We start from the raw sequence: 22785 nt of genomic DNA, 5'->3' as shown, positions 1-22785 counted from the left end.
TATTATTGTTGCCTTCCATGTGCGACATGGAGATGAATCTCACACCCTGCTTCCAATCCATCAGCTAATCCTGAGGACTCTGCTGGAATTCTCTTTTTTCATGGCTACACTCTTGATCCAAGTCTCCAGTTCTCCAGTCTGGCTTACCTGAAGAGCCTCCCAGCTGGCCTCCTCCTTTCCCCCTTGGCCCCTTCCGTGTATACCCCATCTAGCATCCATATTTATCAACATAAATCAGACATTAGACTCAAAATCCTCTCTTGGCTTCTCATCTTTTATAGAATAAAAGCCAAACTCCTTACGGTGCTCCACGTAACCTTTCCCCTCTGACTTCATCTACTCTCAGCTCCAGACACACTTGTGTCCTTGCTGGTCCTTGAAAATGGCGTACTTCGGCTTCATGGGCTGGCATTTGCTGCTCCCACTGCATCAAATGCTCTTTGCCCAGATACCAGCATGGCCGACTCGCTCCTTCCTTTCAGGTCTTGACTAAAATACCACTTTCTCAGTGAGGCCTCCATGGATGCCAAAATGTCGACCTGCCCCCTCCCCCAACACACACATGTCCACTCCACATCTCGCAGTGCATTACCTTTTCTTCTTAGCATGTATCACACTGTTGTTACATTATAATTGACACAGTATCCTCTATTATCGTCTCCTCACTAGAATATAAGTCTCAGGAGGTCAGGGAGTTTTGCCTGTTTTATTCACTGATGAATTCTTTTTATTTTTTAAAAATTTTTATTTATTTATTTGAGAGAGAGAGAGAGAGCACAAGCAAGTGGGAGAGGTAGAGGGAGAGGGAGAAGTAGGCTCCCCGCTGAGTACAGAGCCCGACTCGGGACTTGATCCCTGGACCCTGGGATCGTGACTGAGCCGAAGACAGATGCTTAACTGATTGAACCACCCAGGCACCCCTCACTGATGAATTAAGAACATGCCTGACACACAGTGGACACTCAAGAATTGAGTTTGACTACATGAATGAATGAGTGAAATTGTCTTGCCTTCAAAAAGCTTACAAATTAATGGACACAAGCCAATAAACGATTGACCTTACTATAGCCAGAATTAAAAAGAGAAAGAGGCAATGTGCTATAGGACAGAAGAAGAGGAAACATTTAATTTGACGAGGGGGAGGGTGGAGAGAGCTTCCTGGAGGAGGCATCTCTTGTTCTGAACTTTGATGATGACCATTATCTTAAACAGGTGGCTGTAGCACAGAGGTTGGGGTGGGGGGAGTGGGGGGACATTTTGGAAGGGGCTAACAGCATGGCTGAAAGCAGAGGAGCACATCTGTGTGGTGAGGTCAGGGAACCTGGAGTAGCCTGACATAAAGAGGCCAGAGCGTGTGCAGAGTAACATGAGGAAACGTGAGGCTGAAGAAGCAGTTTGAAGACGAGTTTTAGGAGAACTTGAATGCTAAGCTGTGGAAACCTGACATTCTCTTATGGGCCAGGCTTTCTTTTCATGAGATACGAAAATCACGTGGAAAAAAAAAAAAAGAGTCATAGTCACAACATTTGGGAAATTTCAGATCTTCTCAGAGTGTTGACCATGGTAACGGGCATTCCAGATTCCCAGGAGGGATATAATTTGAAGCATTTCCCCAACTTTCTCTTCACTGTAACTAGAGGGACTGTATTTGGTGTTCCACAAAATAGACTTTGAGAAATGTTTTTGGAGGTAAGAAGTGGGGAGCCATTGATGATTTCGGAGAGGAGAGTGGAATGGGCCAAGTTTCTTCTGGAAGAAATGTGGAGGATGACATGAACAAGAAAAGAGTAAGAAGCTAGAACATCAGGAAAGAGGCTAATGCGAGGATCCTGAAGAGAAATATGGCAGCACGGAAGATGGAAACTGTTCGAGGACAGGCTTGGCCTGGCTAAGGATGAGGACGCAGAGGGAAGAATTAAACCTGAGTTTTTAAGGCAGAGAACAGTGGAGAGGAGTGGGGCCACGCACCAGGACTGGGCGTACAGGGGGGCCACTGGCTTGGGTTGGGGGGGAAGTGGAGACAATGCATTCAGTGTGGACATGGAAGAGCCAGTTACCAAATCCTTCTTCTGAAACAGGGAAGCATTTCAGTAACGGAGGTGGAGAGGCTGAAGCAAACCACCCACGGATGAAAACCGAGAGCAGCTGGCGACAAACGAAGGCATTTTCCAGCTCTTGTCTTCTCAGCACGTACAAGATCTACATACTAAGATTGTCGTGCTGATGATCAAATTACTTTTTTGAGCAAGCAATCAAATGAGAAGTCCTAATGAAACCCTAATGAATGATATCTTCTAGGCTGCTCACCTCTGACAATTAACGCAGCTGTCAGGAAACAGCAGGATCTCCGGGGACCCTCAGCATGGAGGGGAGAGGGAGGGAGGGGTAGGGGTATCCTCAGGATGAAGGGAAGGGTGTGCCCTCAGCAGTGGAGGGAGGGGGTGAAGGGGGACCCTCAGTATAAAGGGAGATGGGAGGGAGAGGAGAGGGCGCCCCTCAGCACAAAGGGAGGTGGGGAGGGGTGTTCTCAACCTGAAGGGTGGGAGGGACCCTAGCTTGAAGTGGGGGGAGGGGGACCCTCAGTGGGGAGGGAGGAAAGACCATGGAACCCAGAGAGCCATCCCTCAGGAAATCCATAGGGAACAGTCACGCAGCCCCTCACTGAGGGACTAGGGGACTCAGGCTCAGAGCAGGGCAGCAGTTTCTGGTTGTTAAAGATCAGCTGACTGAATCCCCAGTCAGTTAACCCTGAGCCTGGGCTTCCTGACATGTGACATGGGAGACTTACACTAGCTCTGGTTTTCCCAAGTTGGCCATTCCTCCACCACTTTCATCACCTGTGTTTTATCCAGTGAGCATTTTCATTAGGTATCATTTTAGTTTTTAAAAAGGGAACAAACTGAGAGTTTTAGAGGGGAGGGGGTGGGGGGATGGGCTAGCCTGGTGATGGGTATTAAGGAGGGCACGTACTACACAGAGCACTGGGTGTTATACGCAAACAATGAATCATGGAACACGACATCAAAAACTAATGATGTACTGTATGGTGACTAACATAACAATTTTAAAAAAAAGAAAAAGTGGGTAGCCTAGAAATACTAAAAAAAAAATTAAGAAAAAGTTATGATTGTAAAAATTCAGTATATAATACATACAACGACAACAAAAAAGGAATTTTATGTTGCTAAGTAAAAAAGTACCACTTTCCATAAATGAAAAGCAACATTAAAAAGAAGACCAATGAACACAAAAAAGGATATTGGAATATGTGAAGCATTTCTTAAACTTTCTTTTCACTACCTTTGGACTGGTGTTCCAAGAAACACACTTTGGGAAATGTTGCTACTGGCAACATTGATCTTTTTGAAAGGCACTCTCAGCTGTTTGCTGCCCAAGACATTTTCAAGCCACTCAGCGATCAGGGGAATCGATCAGTATAGCTGGGTTCTAGGCCCTGACCTGGCTCGGTAAGCAAGTCATTACCTCTCCATTACTCACTTTCTTCACCTGAAATAAACAGCTGGGACTAGACATTTTGCTTTGATATTTTTGGCACACGACAACTACCACCACTAAAATAGGCGGTGTTTGTTGAGTGTTTACTCCATGCCAGGCACTTTCGGTAGACTGATCATCATCCCCATTCTGCAGGGGAAACAGAGATGAAGCAACCTCCTCGAGGTGACACACTACTAAGTGGTGGCAATGAGATCCATACCCGGGGCTCCAACTGTCACCTTCCCTCTCCCTCGTCTCTTATGTGTTAGGAGGGCTTGCCTTCTAGTTTCTCTACCTAATAAATTTTCTTTTTAATGGGATTTCTGAAAAACAGGCTTATTTAGAGAAGAATTGGTCTGACCCAAAGGTAAAGTGCCTCCTGCCTCAGTGAACGCAATGGTCTCTGATGCAGGCCCCATCCTGGGTCTTCTCCTTTTCCAGGTCTTCTCCGTGTCCCATTTGGTTTTCCACTGGACAGTCGGACCTAAGAGTCTCAGTTTCCCTTCCCAGTTTCTTGCCTCTGTTTTCTGGAAAAGTCTTCTGAGGCACATGTTCAGAAATTCCCCTATGTCTTCATGGGACCAATTAAGAGCTCCCTGTCTTCGGGAAACTATGTGAGGCAGTGTAAGAAGCAAAAGGCTTTAAAGGTCTCAATCCAGCTCTTAGACACATAATGAGGTAGGTCAGTCAATTACGCCAACCCTCAGTTTACGATCTGGAAAATGGATTGAGGGAGGTCCATGTGAGGCAGCAAACATCACATGAGGTAGGTGGCCACAAGTTTGCTCCCTTCCTCCCCCGTATCCTCTCATGGTCCATATGAGCTCCAGGATGGGCATATAGGGCTGCTCCGGCATTGCTGGCCAAGCCCATAGGCTCTTTCATCCTGGGACTCTGACCTACAGCACAGGGGCTCTAGAAATAGCCTTTGTCATCTGAACTCTTAAGTGGCAGTTCCCAGATACTGAGAAAGAGACACCTCCAGACCCAGGGCAGCAGGGAGTGACCAAGCACAGCTTCACGGAGGGTACTGCCAGCAAGGGCCCTTCTCTGGCCAGGAAGACGGGGTAGGTTCTGGTGCAGATGACACTTCTGGTTTGCCTACCTGCAGCAGTTCAAATACAGCAAGGAGGTCCCCTCCGGAGAGGCTCCCACAAAAGATGGGGTGGTAGCACAGCCTGGGTGGCTCATAGTCTTGGTCAGCAAGCTTCACAACAGGAGCAGCCACTGTGGCACCCAAATATTCTGGCTTCCCCTACGGCAGAAAAGAAAGGAGTTTGTCCCTCACGGTTACCCACCTAGTTCTGACCTGCATCAGTGCACTTTAAAAGTAATCTTACAAAACCGTCAGCCTCAGTGTCTCCCTCTTGCTACTAACCCACTCTCTTCTTCTGCCAAGCACCTCATCCCTGACCAAGGCTGGGGGCGGTGGGGGGAGTGCAGGGGAATCCATTTGGGGTCCCAGGGAAAACTTCCGGGCCCAAGTCTCTCAGGGGTTCTATTTCTTCTCAATAGATAGAACTCAGTGGAATTAAGTTAAAATGATCATCTAGGGTAGACGTGAAGGGGAAAAGAAGAAATAAGGTGGTACCGAACATTCCAAAAGCTCTCCAGGGCCGGACACCATTGTGGTCAGGAACGTGTGGTCAGGACCTGAGTCCAGGCTCCCAAATCTGCTGCTTTCTAGCTCTCTGGCCTTGGCCCATTTACACAACTTTTTTGAGCCTCATGCCTTAAAAGGGGATTAAAAATAATACCTGCTAATGGGGCCATTGGGATTGACTTAATGACGTATGTGCTTTGCATAGTGACTGGTATTCAGTGAGCACTCAGTACAAGGTAATATGATGATGATGGTAAGTACGTTCAAGTGATAGAGCAGTTCTGCCCCATTTTTCTTGGTAATAAAAGAGGCCATTAAAATATTATTGTATGGTACGTATGCATATTAGCCTCGAGTGCCCTTAAGAACTATGAGATGGTGCCGTCTCCTGCTTCTCTCCGCACCTGCTCCCTAGAGTGTGGGTCAGCCTCCTCCAGGAGCAGCATGGGGCTGGAGCAGGGGGCGGCCTTGCTCTTTATCTCAGGAATGGCAGCGTTGCCTGCTTTCCTCACTGCTGTGTCCCCCAGCCCAGGGCAGACACTCATTATGTTTTACTGAGTGAAAGCTGTTGGATTAACGATTTCCAAAGTACAAGGACAGAGCCCGCAGTCAGCGCCCGGCTTCAGCCAGGTTTTCATGGCTGCCCTGCTCCGTTGCCTTGGGACTCAAACCAGCCCTTGCATTCCAGGTTGTAGAAAGAACCTTGGTTGAGGTGAAAGTGGGGTTTCGTTTCAATGAATGATTATTAGATGATTTTATGATTAGTTTAGATGATTAGTTTGACATTAAAACGAACAAAGCTGCCTGCTGGTATCCGCTGGTGGGGCTGGAGAGATGGATGCTAGATGTGACGCAAGTTGTCTGCTATTTCATCTATGGTCCTAGCTGGGAATAATTGAGTAAAATTGCCCTGGGCACAAAAGAGTATATACTTAAAACTGAGCTAATTTGCCAAATATAAACTCATTGCTTAGAGAGGCAGTAAGCCCTAATGAGGGTTACAAGCCACTGGGTAATGAAAGTTCTAGACTGGAGCCACATTCTGGCAGAGTCAGAATGTAATCATCTGATCACCACCCTGGGGCTGTGGGCTCCGGGTAACTGCAGCCCCCAGGTGTAAACAGAACCTTCTGCGTGTCTATGTGTATCTCTCCAGGAAGAAAATACAAAGTTTTCATATATTTTTTTTCTCTCCTACATTTCCTTTGATTGTTTCTCTGTGAAGGGTCTGGCCCAGGTGGGGCCCAGGAAGGCAGTCATAGAACGGGGGTCTCAAAGGGGTTGAAAGCAAAGCGACAGCAAAGGGAAATCCACGTAGTCCAGCAGGTTGGTTTAGGAGTTCACAAAGATGCTTGATCATTGCTACTGGTTTTCAAATACAAAAATACTTAGGGTGGGAATCATGTTGCTAGCAACACAACTTAAAAGGTATTTATTTTGTGGCTGTCTCTACAGAAAATCTATACTGTATGTACAACAGTAGAACTCATAAATATATAAATTTACAGCTCTGATTTGCAGCTGGAGGGATAGGGTGCAAAGAGAGTGATATAGAAAAGTGGAATGTGTGTGTCTAAAGGGATATAGCCACACCAGCTACTCCCACGCGTGCAAGAAAGGATGGACCCAGGAGGCTAGTTCAAGTTCTGGCTCTGCCCCCAGCTACCTATGACCTTGAACAAGGCATTTGACTTTCCTGGGTCTCTGGTTCCTTCTCCACGAAGCAAGAGGGCATGCTCTCCAACGTCCCTGCCCATCTTCTACAATTCTCCCATCCTAATTTCCTTCTGACCTTGCATCAAGGTCAGAGCTGCCAGCGTCCTTGAGGAAGTGAGGAGGCGGTAGGAAGGCTTCTTGGAACTATTGTACTTAATACATTTGTGTTTCTGCAACTTGCTAAGGGGCAAAGACTTCCAAAAATAAATAAATAAATAAGCTTTTGCCTTTTATCTTAGACTTTTTTAATTTAAAAAGGGAGAAGAAAAATAAAATTGAAAAGAAGGAGGTTTGTCTTAGTAATTAAAAAAAAAAATTCCTCCAGTAAGCTTTTGAATCTCCTTAGTATGGAACACAGACATCTTTGGAGAGGAAAAGTTTTGGTTAACATCATAACTGAAATGGGATGGAGATGAATGTTGCAGGGCTTGGGAGCAAAACTGAGAGAAAACAGGACCCAGCTACGAGGGCTGAATGGGTGATGATATCCACCCAGTTCCCTCCAGGCAAGAGAGGTCAGTAAACACCTCCAGTTTTCAAGAGGCCTGGACTTTTTTTTTTTTTTAAAGATGTTATTCATTTATTTAAGAGAGAGAGAGCTAGAGGGAGAGCACACAGGTCAGGGGAGGGGTAGAGGGAGAAGCAGACTCCCCACTGAGCAGGGAGGCTGGACGAGGCTGGATCCCAACACCTTGGGATCATGACCTGGACCAAAGGCAGATGCTCGAGCTACGGAGCCACCCAGGCCCCTGAGGCCTGGACATTTTTACTGAGCAGCAATAGGACATAGCTGGAGGCTGGGTACAACTGCAGGTGACTTTATACAAGTACCCTGTTCCTGTAGAAGTGTGTGCTGACTAAAGTTTCATGACCCGGATCCTATTCTAATTGCAATCTCATGGGAAATCCAAGTGAAAAACCCCTTAGGAAAGCAAATGAGCATCACCCAGTTTCCCGTTTCAAATCATCGTTTTCCCAGGTCAGAATGGCGTCTGGGTACCTGCCGGGTCTGGTTAGACGAAGTACGTCAGGGGACTGCGGTCCAGTGGGCACCGCCTGGGACACTCACCACTGCGTCACTGTCATAGAGCTCCACCACCACCGAAGGTGGGGACTCCGCCAGCTCTTTCTGGTCTCCATGCAGCACGAGGTCATTGAACAGCAGCATCTGGTTCCAGGTAGGGGAGAGGGTCTGGGAAATGACCTGGAAGGTGGGGCCGAGAGAAAAGCAAAAGATCATTCGATAGGGCTGGAGGGCGAGGGGTGCCTTCATTCCACAGTTCCTGGTGGAGGACGGAAAGAATGCGTCCTTGTCATCCTCGTTCTGTCCCTTAACATCCAAGCCACAGCATAGACCGACATAGGGCCACTGTGGGCTAGATGCGGGGTGCAGGTCCCCAGTCCCGAAGAGCTTACAGAAGTGCCCGAGTAGGGCCCCTGCAATGATGAACACCTTATCTGCATCCACAGTTTCAACTCAAGCCCCGCGGTAGGGCTGCTCTGGTAACACGAGCTACCCGCGGTTGAGCACTAGGTATGTGCCGGCAGCTGCACTTTAGATACACGGTCTCATTCTAACTTCCAAACCACTCTGGGAGGTGGGCGGTTACCTGCTCACATTTTATAGATCGGGAAACCAGGGCTCACTTTGTCCGGAGCCAGCAAGTGGCAGAACCGGGATTCAACCTGAATCGTCTGGCATCAAAGCCCAGGCTGCTAACCTCATCCCTCCTCACCAAGTAGATGCTAATATGATCTCCGTTTCATGGAAGGCACATTGGGGGAGGGGAAGATCTAGTGATTCTTCACTTATGAGCAAATAAGTGGGGCTGAACTCTAATGTTCCTTCTGAGCAAACAGAGGCATTGAACTCTAATATTCCTTCTATGGAATTCCACTGTTCTGTGGGTAGTTATTTGTGTTGAACTAATCAGAGTCTTCAAAATAACATTCACCATTTTGCATGACATCTTTTTTTCTCAGATAGCAAACTGTGACATTGGCTACTGGCTGTGTCCATCCTACAGATGGAGAAACCAAAGAACAGAGGACATTAATCTGCATTATTGGTTTAGAACCATGAATGTCTCACCTGAAAGTGGCTCACAGCCCCCCTGCCAGGCCATTCACTTGCTACCCTCAGAAGGGGGTGTGTCATTTGTCTTCGCCTCCTCTACTCTGGTTTAATGGGATATTTGGACACCTGCCAGTTTCACAGAGCTGAAGACCGGGGTCGTCTGCAGGATGGGTAGACTGTGTTCCTGGGCAGAAAGTGGCCTGTTAATGGTGAGGCTGCCCCCAGAAAGAGGCCACAGAGTCACATTTCCGTCTCTCCCAGGCTGTGCAGACAAATAGGTGATATCACAGGTGAACACAGCACCGAGGCTGCTGGGTCCTGGGGAATGTCCACACCCCCTCTGACCTACGCCCTTACTTCTCACTGTGCATGCCAGAGGGATCACAGAGGAATCCAGCCTGGATTAACTTCCCAGACTCCAAAGAACAAATCAAACTGGCATCTCAGAGTTCTACCTCAGGAGGCATCTCTAGTCAGGACATTAAACTGCTGGCACTGTGGTCAGGAGAGAATTTTTTATTGTTCTTCTTTACGTGAGTCATAAAAATATCATGCATTCCACCATTTCCTTCCTTTCTTGCTTTTTGCTTTTAGAGTATTTTATGCTTCAGACACAGTGATGTTTTTGACATAAATCTCAAAAAAAAAAATCTTAACTTTTTGGACAAGGAAAGAATGGCTTCAACCAACCTACAAACAGGAGTTAGGTAGTTGCAATGAAAAGTCACCCCATGTGGGTGTCTGACATCACAAAGAAACACGAATTTTTATGTTGCTTTTTTAAAAACAGAAATGCGAACTTTTTTGCAGCATGCAGAAATGTGATACCAAAGCCATTTATGATCCTCACAGCATCTTCCCCATAGAAATATTTTGATAGCTTCCTTGGCACTTTGGGCCATAAATACCACTTGATAAGATCCCAGAGGACAGCATTCATTCATTCAACATTTATTTCTTAGCACAGTCAGCATCCAATGTGCTGGGCACGTGTCAGGCACCGACACGGCACCCTGTGCATAGCAGGCGCTCAATCACGATTTGCACGAATAAATGAATGTCCTCAGAGTTGTTCCCATGAGTATAAGGTGCGGCCACCTTCAAGAGGTACTAAAAGGCTCACCCAAACAAAAATTCTCCCACTTCTCTGCCGAGGTGCCCATGACTAGCCTCTCTTCTTCAGGGCTCCCTTAAGACTGTGCTCGATGCCATCTGGGAGATTTGGGTAGCACTTAGCTGACACTCTGTAGAAGGAGTGAGGTACTATGGATGGAGCACGACTTTCGAATCAGATATCCCTGAAATAGAACCCTAGTTCTATCACTTGCTTCAACTTGGGAAGGTGAATTAACCCCTGTGAGCATCCTTCCCCCCATGTCAATGGGGTTAGTGCCGACCTTGTACAGTTGTAATGACCATTGTCTGAGCTAAAGCACGTTAAGTGCCTGGCACACAGCAGGTGCTCAGTAAGTGCTTGTTGCCCACCCGACTCCACCCCACCACGCTATTTATGAATGAGTAAGGAGTTACTGAACATCTACAACATGCCAGTCTTGGTGCATTGGGTACTCAAGTCTAACAAGAGACCGTCTGAGTCCTCAGGACTCTGACTGCCTGAAATGTCAAGTTCTGCACTGCCCCCCCTCCGTGATGTCCTCTCCTCTCTTCCAAAGCTTCTCTCTTCCACTTAGTCCCTCTACCCTTCTGTCTCCAAAGCTTTCCTCTTGGGGGAGTTGTCTCCCTTTCCCTTTATCCTTTAGCTACCATAAGAAGTCTAAGTCCCACATCATCAGTGACCTCTGGAATAATTGGGTTCCCCTTCTGACATATTTCAGATCATGACATCACTTTAGAGAGGACTAGCTGCAGGACCAGCCCTGCTGACACTGCTCTCTCTCAGCTCCATGGCTTCAGTTCAGGCAGGTGCTACCAGGTGAACGGTGGAGCTCAGATAGGATTGCAGGGGCCCCAGGCTCAGCTTTTCCCAACAAGAAGAGTGTGAGAGCGGGGCATGTCACACACATGCTCTGAGGCAGCAGGACAGTGAAGCTGCAGAGGGACACCGGAACTTCTGCTTACCAAAACGGAAACAGAGTGGTTACGCAAGGTGGGTTTGGAACTGGACCAATGTGGGTTTCCATCTTGGCTCTACCACCTTCTACCTACGTGGTCCCTAAGCCTTACCTTCTCATCTGCAGAATGGGGACACTAATAACATCCACCTCTAGGCTGCAATGAGATGTAGTAAACAACACATATAAAATGCTTAGCATGATGCCTGGCACATAGGGAGCTTTTAACAAATGGCAGCTATTATTCCTAACAAAAATTAGGTACTTGGTTCAAAAGTACGGAGGCAAAGTCCGGGGCTCAACAGGAACTGTTTTCCCTTTCAAATGATAATTTGATAAATGCTATTTGTTCCTTTGAGATAATGAGTTCAAATCAAATGAAGGTACTGGATAGAGATGCAAAATAGGAAGATAATCCCTCAACCCAGTGGGCTCACCCAAACCCCTTCCCCATCCAGGGCCCTGAGAGTACCAGACCTGGAATCCCATGGTTTTGTGGCAGGTGGAGGAAGGCCCCAGGGTCCACCCTTTGAGAATCCTCCTTCCTTCTGGTGGGAAGCCTCAACAACAGTAATAACAAGGAGTCACTAGAAACTGTTACAAGCAAGGCACTGTCCTAGGTGGTTTACCCTCTGGGAAGTGTACATAATGTCATCAACCTGAGGACTTTGATTCTAGAGCTTGGATCTGAACCCAAACAATGTGGCTCCAGAGTCACTTAATCACTGAGCTATGCACTACCCCTCAAAACACAGGGAAGAGAAAGTAGTCTGGAGTCTTCATGCTTCATGGCTTTTCATGCTCCTTCACTAAGTGAATGACCTTCTTTCCGAGGTCTCCCTTGCCCCCCTCAGACAGAACTAACCTCTCTCCCTGTGGCTCTCAGAAGACTTTGTCTAGCCATGCATTATGGGATTTTCCATGGTGCAGCCCCCAAGCCCAGCACGGGACCTGCCACAGAGCAAGTACTCCGCAGGTGCCGGAGAAATGGACGAGATGATGATTCACATTATGATCTAGGTCTGCGTGCCACAACTAACTCGATCTCCCAGGTCACCGGCCTCGCCTTGGAGAGACATGTCATCCTGTGTGCCACAAGCCAATGCTACGGTCTCCATTCATCAATCACTTTATACACTTAACTCTGTGCTTCTCTACAACAGCCTTATTTTTAGATGACAGATGGAGGTTTAGTGAGTAAATCTGGCCAGACAGTAGATGAGCTACTCAGGTCTCTTTGGGTCCTCTGTGTTTGTCTTCACTCCCGGAGATGGGAGAATCCCTTGTGAACTTTCTCTCAGAACACTGAATCCTCAGAGAACAGAGTCAATCCTTGGATATTACGATCTAATGGGAAAAGTGTCCTATGAAACGCCCACTGATTAGAGACCCTTCCGCTTTTTAGCCCTCGGTGTCTAGGAAAGCAGGAGAGCCCAGAGGAAACCAGTGCAGACCCACCTGCTTTAACCCTCACCACATCCGTTAGGAAGTAATGTTTTCCAGAGCGAGACACCGCACTGCACAGTTGAAAGCGTGCAGAGTCCCCCAGCTGGTAAGTAGAAAGCAATGGTGCAAAGTCTAGGGCTTCCTGACCACAAAGCTGGAAAGCGTTCCTTCCCACCGAGATGCCTCACAAAGGCTGGATCATAAGCCTCACTTGGCCGTGCGTGTCTGTGTGCTGTTTTCTCGTGTGTTTGTTCCCCTCCGAACCTGGCCTTGCGCCCAGGCACTCCAGATATCCCAGGTTGCACTTCTCCTCCTCATCCCTCTTTCCTCACACCCTTCCTTCACCTTGGGGACTTGCTCTCTTGGCTGCGGGACCATGGGTCACATTAGAAACAAGAGACATGCCCCATCTCAATCATTCCTTGCACACGTGCTTTGGAGTCTGAAAACCTGCACACCCAGACACTGGTATTTGTCACATGCCTCTGCTTTGTGCTTTGTGGGGGCTCTGCTGTGGATCAGCTCTGCACTGCAGGAAGAAGGCAGGCGGGCTTCACTGTTTACCTTTGTGGTCTGGCAGTGGGAAAGGAACGTGACCTTGGCAAAGGGGTCTGAGAGTCCGCTGCTGTCGGCTGCGATGAGGCCCCGGGCTTGGTACATGTGTGCTCTCAGCTGAAAGACGTGCTGGGCTGTGGACGAATAGTGGAAAGGGACAGGCATCAACGGGCTTTCCCAAAGCAAGTGCGACTAGCTGTGCGCACACCTTGTACGTCTGCAGGTGTGCAGATCTGGGGGCAAAGACTAGGAGCATCACCGTCCTCCGAGGCTGAAGTGGGAGCACTCCAGAAAGTGTGTGTGGGGGTATCTATGGGTACTTCGGAGCCCTGCACTCTCCTTGGCGCCTTTACCGCACTGTGGGTTTTCATCTTCATAACAACCCCGCGATGATATACGTAATTATCCCCATATACGTAGGAGGCAAATGGCTACAGAAGTCTTCCAAGTTTGCAGAGCTATCAAATGTCAGAGCCTGGATTTCCCTTCTGTCAGATTCCAAACTCAACTTCTCTTTCCAAAATACCACATTTCATGTTTTAGTGATTTTCTTGGTTCCACTGGCACATGCTCACACGCACGCATGTGTGTAAGTGTGTGTGTGTAAGAAAGGGGCTGCCCCACTAATAGCTTTTGCTTCAACAAGCTCTTGAGTGAGCCACTCATCCATTCTTCCATTCAGGCAGCCAACGTCATCTTGAGTGCCTACTGTGTGCCAGGTACAGTCTGGTCTAAGGATTCTGGAGTGGCTCTGACAGCCTCTGCCCTTGGGGAGCTTCAGGGAGGGGGCAGAGGCTAAAACAAGCACCTACACCCCAGTGACATGAGGCCAGAGACTAGCATGCTGGGAGAAATACAGGCAGAGGACATGGGCATGAAAGGCAGGAGTGAGCGCATCTGTGGACAGGACGGGAGCAGAGAGAGGGCTGTGGGTGAGGGTGGACCAGGGCAGTGGGGGGGGGGACAGGTAAGAGTTGACTTACATATTCCTGGGTTTGTGGGACTCTTTAAGTCCCCTCTTATTTTTTTTTTTCATGTCCACTTGCTCCTTTTTATCCCCTTCCGCATTCCTGTTCCCTGTCTCCCCCAAAGGCTACCTTATACTGTGTTCAGGGTACCAATGTTTTGCACTGATGTGGGGACTGGGGTACAGGAACTCTCACATACCAATTTTACTAGTTCTACATAGTTAAATTAAGGGTGCAAATACTGCCCCCCCACCCCTGCCACGCCACTCCTAGGCTTAGGTCACACAGGTCTATACATGGACTCATACAAAGTCGTTACCCCTCTCTGTGCCTTTGTTTCCTCGCCTATAAAATGGGAGTAATAATAGTTCTTCATAGGGTTGATGTAGGAGATCGAAGGATAAGAATGGTATCTGACACATGGGAAGAAGTGGTGTGAAGATGCTGGTATAGCTGTCACTACTGTTTATTGTAATGTGACCTGTGATGGTGGCAGCTGGGGGCCACCTGGGCATCCCTCAGAGTCCCCAGCTACAGCCACGTAGGCAGTACATCACACAACTCTAGGGGGCACCACTTATTTAGTTGAGGTTTTGGTTTTTCTGAAAACTCTTACCAGCTCTGTCCCTTAGACTAATAAATTCAGCTTCCTCTTCGCTCTCATAATTTGGTGGCCCCCTTCTTGTGTGGCTCACTTCCCACTTGTGGTTAGTAGAGACAAGTCTGATTGCCCCCACTGGAGGGCCAGATGACCCCTCTCTCATCTCTGCATCCCCTACTAGTTTTCCCACTGGGCCTGCCATATGCAGGTGCAAATTCATTATTGATTGGACGGCTATTTTCTGTAGCACAAAATGGGTGAAGAAACACAATTCTCCAGTGGGTGTGGAAGGCAGCCAAAGCCATCAGTGTCAGGGCACAGCAGAGAAAGTTATTAGGTCACTCCATGAAAATAGCTCACTGCAGAGGATCGGAAAGCTTTGGAAAAAATCTTTCCTCTCCTTTGAATTGTAAGTAGCTGGGACAGCAAATACGTCTGGGTACTTCAGATCTCTAGAGATAGTATCTACAGAAATAACAAGATAACTTGACGTGGGTGTCTTTTACTCAAAGATGAAAACTTTAAAGGCAGGAGAGAAAGCAGGGAAAATAAAGCAGGGTTTGGAGAAGCTGACTTCATCGTTCACTAGCTATGTGATCTCGGGCAATTTCTAAGCATTTCTGGTACACCCTTTCTCCCCCTGTAAAATGAAGAAACTACCTGGGACTGATGTGACAAATAAATTCAATCTAACATATAAAGGAGAGGGCACCATGCTTGGCACCTGGTAGGGGCTATGTATTCTCCAAGAAGACAGGGCTGAACTTCCCTTGCTCTTACGCACTGCCACTGGGCACAGAAGCCCTGAGGGGAGCCACTGGATACATGTCCCCAGAACCTTGTCTTCTCTAACTATTGAGCCACTTAGATTCCACTGGCAGTCAAGGTCAACTAACATCAGAGGAGCTTTGTGAAAAACAGAAAACCTGGATTTGTGGGCAGTTCTGTGCTTTCAGCACTGGCTTAATGCAAAACTTATCTTCAGCTGACGTGAAGGTAAACTTGCAGTCTACTCTGAATTCAGCAGCGAAGATCCTGCAAATCGAAGCCATTTGGAAACAGAACGTAAATGGCAACTGTAAGGCATTCATATTTTTAATGAAATCCTAAATTATATGAAAATGAAAATAATGGCACTCATAGAGAATATCATACAGAAGAAAGGATTACATAAAGCATGCTGAATTTCTAAAAGTAACCACGTCAAGAACCAAGCTGAAGAAGCACCAGTGACCCCAATGACACCCAGTTCCCACTGGGTGGTTACTGGTAAATGGAAATGCCTGCAGTTTATAGGTCAAACCCTAGCACCACGCATCACATCAGAGCAAAAACTTACTGATGTGTTTTTAAAAGACATCTCTGCTTCCAACGCAAACTCAATCTAAATAATCTGCCCACAAAGAAATTCAAACTGTGTTCTCTCCATTAGCAGAAAAATATAAACTTTTACTCTAGATGTATTGAATGACTTCACTTTGTTCTTTTGAGATGGGACATTGGAAAGTAAGGAAGAAAATTTAGAAACTGTATATTTAAAAGGCTAGTAAGTTGATCCTAAAATACTGTGCAAACAGCTCACGCATGCCACCCTCCCCACTGTTTTCTCAGAAGTCCCCTGGACACACCTAATGACCCTGTTTGCCCAGGGGGGCATCATACCTTGGTAGAGCAAGTTGGCTGGGGGTTGAATGGTACCAGCCCCCTTGGAGGACATTTCTGCCTCGTAGCCGGCCGGCAAGTTGTCCAACATGGCACCTGAGTGTCTGGTGGAGCCCAGCCACAGGTACACGTCGACTTTCGCTTGCACTGACCAACCCGCTGGCCGTTTTCCAGGAAGCTGGGGAAAGGTTACAGGGAAGACCACATCATTAGGAGGAACCTCACTCTTTGAGAAAAGAGGTCCTGTGGATCTGGGGACACCCCCAAGACAGGTATTCAGAGAGCAGCTCTCAGGACCTAATCTTGTATCAACATGAGACCAGTGACCCCAGCTGCCACCATGCACCATTCCAGAGGAGGATCCATGTTTAGTGGGGCCTGCAGCTTAAATAGGCACTTCCGAGCCCTGGATCCTTTAAATCTAACAGGAAGGTACGATTATTGCCCCTGTTTTATATAGAGGAAACTCAGGCTCAGAGGGGTTAAAGAAGTTCCCTAAGTTCACTCAGCTTTCAAGTGACAGAGCCAGCATCGAAACCCAGGGGAGATAGTTCCAGAGCTAGATGCCGGCCTCTGGACCCCCATAGCTTGCCTCTTTCCATGCTGAGTTGAAACCTCCCTTCCCAGAACCTCCAAGCACCTGGAATTCCAGCCACAGCCTCGACCTCTTTGCTTCATTCAGAAGGACGCAAGTGCTTCTTCCACAGGTCAGACCTCCGTGTGCTTGAAGGCACCCACCTGCTCTGCTGTGTCCTTCCTTCCTGGCTAACCATCTCTAGCCCCTGCATCCCTTCCTCATGTAGCATGGTTTCAAATTCCCTTGTTACCCTGCATTCTCCCCTTTGATTTTTTTGTGTTGTTTTGTTTACAGATTTTATTTGAGAGAGAGCATGAGAGAGAGAGAGAGAGAGGGTACAAAAGCAGGGGGGGGCAGCAGGGCAAAGGGAAAAGCAGGCTCCCCGCTGAGCAGGGAGCCCGATGTGGGGCTCTATCCCAGGACCCCAGGATCGTGACTTGAGCTGAGGGCAGATGCTTCACCAACTGAGCCACCCACGTGCCCCTTGAATGTACTCAGATTTGGATTTCTATTTATGTTTGTCTGAATCTGTGTGTTTGTGTTAGTGTAAGTGGTATGAGTCCGTATATACAGGTGCATGTGTTCTCAAGATGTGGAGGGTATAACCCAATGCGGTGTGGTTTCTTTATTTCTCAGTCACCAGGATTAGGGGACTCCTTCCCCAAACTAAAGAGTCCCAAACCCCAGACTTGGCTGTGTTCAGGATTGCTGGCAAGACCTTCATTCTGAGAGTAGCTACCTCTCCAGATTTTGTTGACTCGGCTAAGTGTCTCTTAGTGTTTCTTTGGATTTCCTATCAATATTTTCCCCCTCCTTCCACACCACTTCTTTTCCAGAGAGAATCACAAAATCCTACATGAGAGGCTACAGCTTGCTCCAACAGTTTCCAAGGCACCCGTGGAGAGCACCTGAGTCCAAAATTGAGCATGGCTGTTTACCTTTCTATCTTGCACTGTGGGTCCCTTAAATGGATTTCAGCAACTCAATTCAGTAACTGCCTGAAGTGGCACCAGGGCCTTACTGAGACAGTGGGGTCAGGAGGACATCGTAATGACCAAGACACACTTCTGGGCCCCCCTTTATTAGCTCACATCTAGACAAGGAGGCCGACTTTCATTCATTTATTCAAGTGCAAGGTCAAGGGTAAGAGAGAAAAGGCTAAGGGAGCAGAGAAGTAGTAGCAGGTGTTTCCATCTTTTTTTTAATCAGATATTTCGCTGGGCTTTAATGGGTGCTTCAGGAGTTGAGTGGAGAAGGCATCGCAGGAAGAGGGAAGGCTGGAATAGAGCCACGGGGGTTGGGAACTAACAGTGGTAACAGAGGCTAACGTTAAGTGAGTGCTTACTCTGTGCCAGGAAGGATTTGCTAAAAGCTTTCAGAGAAGAAAGCAAATGACACAGGCAAAGATGAGGAATCCTGCTCATTATGTGGATGAGAGACGGTAATTCACACAAACCGCGCTGAAGTTGGTCGAGGAGTACGAGAAAGAGAGGGTGCGCCTGCTTGTAGAGGTTTCAGTCCGTGGCGGGACCCAGCCACCACTCGGTGCTGCATCCTAGGGAAAGCTGGGTTGAAAGCTGGGGTCCTGAGAAGTGACGGGACTCAGGAGATGGGATACAGATGGAGGCGAGACAGAGGAGGGGCTCCCTGGACTCCAGCTGGGGTGGACTCACACGGAGCGCAGGGACTTCACGAGGGCGGAGAGAAAAGGAAGGAGGACTGCCACTCTCCAGCTGGGCTCTGAGTGCATACAGCTCCTTCTACACGTAGTTTCCTTTTGGTCATGAATGTCCTTTGCCAGCCTATGGCCACTACGGATATGGGGGGGATGAGACCAAAGCAGGAGAGCTCTGTTCTTTTGGAGGGTAAATTGGGCTGAGCTCATCAAATCTTGTTCCAGCAACTTCGCCCTGTTCACTATAGCATTATGAGTATATTTAAAGTAGAAAACAAGAAAGATCATGGAACTAGGGACCATGATTTACTAGTACAATTTACTATTTGTTTGGCCATGTGGCTTCAGATGAGACACTTTGGTTTCCTCTAGATTAATACTCCCCAAACCGGGCCCGTTTCCCAACATTTGTAAATTAACTATTCCGGAGGAATAATGTCGGCAAGCGTGGGTTGTAAAGGTTAGAGATGTTTCCTAACTGCAGAACTTCTGGGAGCCCTCTACTGGCTAATGGGCACCATGAGACCCTCTCAAGAGGGGGCACCCGCAACTTCACAGGCGGGTTTGAACATGGAAGCTGATGGGGCCACTCAAAGGGCAACTGTCGCACAGCAAAACTTCGAGGAAACTCTGCCCTGGAGATTTTGAAGGTTTGCATTCTCTGCTCTGTCCTCCTGCACTTTTAATTCTCAGCTAAGAAATCAGAGCGAGTGGTAGGTGGGTGAAGATTTTGCCTTTCTGGCGCTGCTCCTGCTTTTTTCAGATTCATCATTTTGGTGAAGAGAAAGGGACATAAAGAGAGGTGGAGAGAGGGAAGAAAGGGAAAGCAAGGGTGACAATCAAAACTGGACTGAAAATAGTTTTGCTGAATCATATTATCAAGATATTTCATCAAGTCAGTGCAATTGAATTCAACAAAATTTTAAAAAGCTATCATCCAAAGTAATCCCAATGGCAAAAGGAAAATACAGACAGACATAAGCCCAGTCCAGGGACGGAGGTCCTGAATTCTCAGTTATGTCCATCCTCGGGCTTCATGTGACAGCTGTTCTTGGTTCTAATTTTAAATAAAGTCAGCGTACATCCAAATATTTAGGAGGGAGGAACTTTACACTGATTTTCTAGTATTTTTAGCGCAGAGCCTTCTGAAATGATTTGCTATTTTTAAGACAAATGATTCTTGTGACCCCAGAATTCCTTGGACAGAGAAAGTCGAAGAGAAACTCTGACATTTGTGGTAAATAGCTAGAGGGAACGGTTTTTTTCCCCTCAGTTACAGCTTTACAGGGATCAGTTTAAGAATCACATTATACACATGATAGAAAACGACATACAGAGCCACAAATACTTCACAGGATATGAAGGGGCACACGAGTCCAGAAACGGCCTCTAGATGTTGGAGGCCCCTTTATTTGAATGCCAACATTTATTGAGTGATAACGCTGAGTGATGTCCACTCTGCCCTCTTTATGGGCAGTTACCCACTTAACCCTCAGCACCATCTCCATTTGATGGAGGAAGAACAGGAAACACAGAGTTGTTAAGTAACTTGCCCAAGGTCACACAGCTTGTAAATATTAGCCTCAGAATTCTGTAATAGGTTAAACTGTATTCCTCTAAAATTCATACAGTGAAGTCCATTAACCCCCAGTACCTTAGAATATGACCTTATTTGGAAATAGGGTCATGGCAGATACAGTTAACATGAAGTCAAAGTGGAGCATGGTTCTTACAGAAAGGACTTCATGTGAAGAGAGACACACCCTAGGGAGAACATAGTCTAGAGTTTGGAGTTATGCTCCCACAAGCCAAGGAACTACCAGAAGCTAGAACAGGTGGTTCCCTAGTACTTCCAGAGGGAGAATGACTCTGCCGATACCTTAATCTCAGAATTGTGAGATAATACGTTTCTGTTGTTTAAGCCACTCGGTGGTCATTTGTTACAGCAGCGCTGATAAACCAATACAAACTCCCACCCAGATTCCCCTTCTTTCAAAGCCCAAGCGTTAAACCATTATCCCCTACTGCCTCTTTTGTCTGCAGCATTTAGCAATCTCATCGAAGGTAGACTTAATATTTGGATGGCACTTAGAGGGTATCTAATCAAACTGCCCACTGCCATATTTAGACCAAAGGGACAGAGAACAAATATGGACCTCCACATAGGGACCTATTTCCCTGTCACAGCTATTGTGGGGCCTGGTTCTATCCTCTGGAAACACACACGCACCACACACACTCAACTCATCACCCATATGGTAGCCCTACAAACACTTAACATCTCTATCATGCTGTCAAGTCTTCTCGGTGAAGTATTGCTCTCTCTTCACCCGTTCTTCCTACGGCATGGCTAATGAGCCTTCTCACCCTCCCTCTGAGGCTGTAGAGCCTAGTTACGCTACAGCAAGAAATCAGAACTACACTTGCCAGGAAAGTCAACGACGAGTTGGGAAGAGTTAATCAGTCGAATTACACGTGCTTGTCAGTCACTGGTGAGTGGTGAGCCTCTGGAACCACTCTTTCTCCAGATTCGCTTGAGTCTACTTCTGAGATAGAAATCAGTAGTAGAGGTAAAATACCCAGGGTCTCCCAGAAAGCCCCAAATTTTGATCTAGAGTCAGCAGCAGCATCCATCTGGAGACTGTATCTACGATTGTCCACTCGTGCGGCATCAGGGGAGCCATCAGGTGACCTGTCTTCATGAAGGGTGCGTGGACCCAAGATGAAATTTCACAAGTGAAGGCCACCAGGAAGCCTAAGCTTCCAGTTCTGTGAAATATGAGGCTTTTCTCTTGTAATTTATTTTTAAAATATAGATGAACTCACATGAAAAGATGCCATGGACAAATTATACAAGAGAAAGGGTAGAGAGAAAACTAATAGAAAAATGTTTGTTTCTCCTAGCAATCAAAGAAATAAAAATTAAAGCAACCTTGAGGTACAACCCTTAGATTTAAAAACAAACAAACAAAACAAAAAACATTGATATGTGTCTGTTGACACAGTAATTGGAAAACTGGAAAATATTCAGCCTCAGGATGGTCTACCAAATCAGTTTGAATCAAGAGGGGGCCAGATGTTTCAGCGGTCTGTCCTCAGACCTTAGAAAGTTTTGGGGAAGAGTCAGATATAGGGACACACACTAGGAATGCTGAGAGACTCAGGAAAAACAGAGATTTCCTGTGTTTGAGTCAAAAATAGTGCAGACTTACTTTGAGGAAATGAGTTTTGATCTTCCCACAGTGTTTGCCCATCTGCTCCCTGATGGGGGAATAGAGCAGGTCCTTGGAGGCGATGCGGGCATATGCCACTTTCTTGTTGTTGCTAAGCATCCAGATGAAGACGTCGGGGATGGTGTGCTGTGGCTATGGGAACGGAGGGGAATGGATTTGATGGGTTGGTGCTTAACAGGTACCCTTCCAGTGTTCTCCTATCCTGAAACAGTCCCCCTCTGTAAAACAAATTCTGTGACTTAAACCGTCTAGCCACTTAAACATCTATGCAAGCAAGCAAGTTAAGTGTAGCTTCTTGGAGAAGACCTATGTCATGACTTACAGGTACATGTATCCCCCATATGCCCAACTGTGCTATTGTGCTTTAAGGATATGCAAGTTGGACCCATGATGTGGCACCTCTGATGGCCTACTCATCTCGGTCTATGGAACAAAAACATCTTCCCCTTTGTTTTGCTTTTTTGTAATTATGTAATAATGATTCATCCTCAAACATTGGTCCTCCTAAAAGCCAGGTAACATTTCAGAATATTCAAATGGGAAAGCAAAAACAAAAATCCATGAATGTCTTTGAATGTCTTTCTATTTGCTCTTAAGGAAGGAAAAACAATTCTACAAGGGATTTTTGACCTAAAATATGGTTGCTAAGTATTTTAGCTTCATTTTAGGTGGTTATTCAGGAGAAAGTCAACTAAATTGCACATTAAATTCTATTTTAAAATTGAGCTAATCAAGATAGGAATTGCAGAATTCCCTGCCAAGAGGCCCATTATGTTGTGAGTGTTTAAAATGCACATTTCTGAGCCAGCATAGCTACCAAAACAAAAGGGAGGTACACTGTCATAAATGACGCTTTGGCTTTCTTGGGCTCAAAGCAGGTGTTCTGTCTTTCTAACCCTATAATCCTCTGGTGTCATTTGTTCCCAAAGAGGACATCCCTTCTCTCTTGATACGAAAACAGAAACATCAGTGAGGAGGCTTTCCTAGCCAGAGGGTCAGTCACAGATCTAAAGTCCTGATGCATGGTTTGAACCTTCTGGGTGCTTAATAAAATTCCTGTATCTATTAACCTAACTTCCCACTGCTTATTTTGTCCCCAGGG

The 22785-nt window shown here is 46.9% G+C and overlaps 1 protein-coding gene across 1 annotated transcript in view; it reads right to left on the bottom strand.

Moving 5' to 3' along the window:
* FER1L6 (fer-1 like family member 6) overlaps nucleotides 1-22785 on the bottom strand; it is a 117790-nt gene that overhangs the window by 48177 nt on the left and 46828 nt on the right. Inside the window, exons 17-21 of the mRNA XM_034668521.1 lie at nucleotides 21663-21815; nucleotides 16199-16376; nucleotides 12977-13101; nucleotides 7887-8021; nucleotides 4604-4753 (exon numbers count right to left, since the gene is read on the bottom strand). Of these exons, the coding sequence (XP_034524412.1) occupies nucleotides 4604-4753; nucleotides 7887-8021; nucleotides 12977-13101; nucleotides 16199-16376; nucleotides 21663-21815 (741 nt within the window). The remainder of the gene's footprint in view (nucleotides 1-4603; nucleotides 4754-7886; nucleotides 8022-12976; nucleotides 13102-16198; nucleotides 16377-21662; nucleotides 21816-22785) is intronic.

Source organism: Ailuropoda melanoleuca, chromosome 9 (assembly GCF_002007445.2).
Source record: "Ailuropoda melanoleuca isolate Jingjing chromosome 9, ASM200744v2, whole genome shotgun sequence".
In the NCBI taxonomy this organism is placed as follows: domain Eukaryota; kingdom Metazoa; phylum Chordata; class Mammalia; order Carnivora; family Ursidae; genus Ailuropoda; species Ailuropoda melanoleuca.
This window is presented reverse-complemented; position numbering and strand designations above follow the sequence as displayed.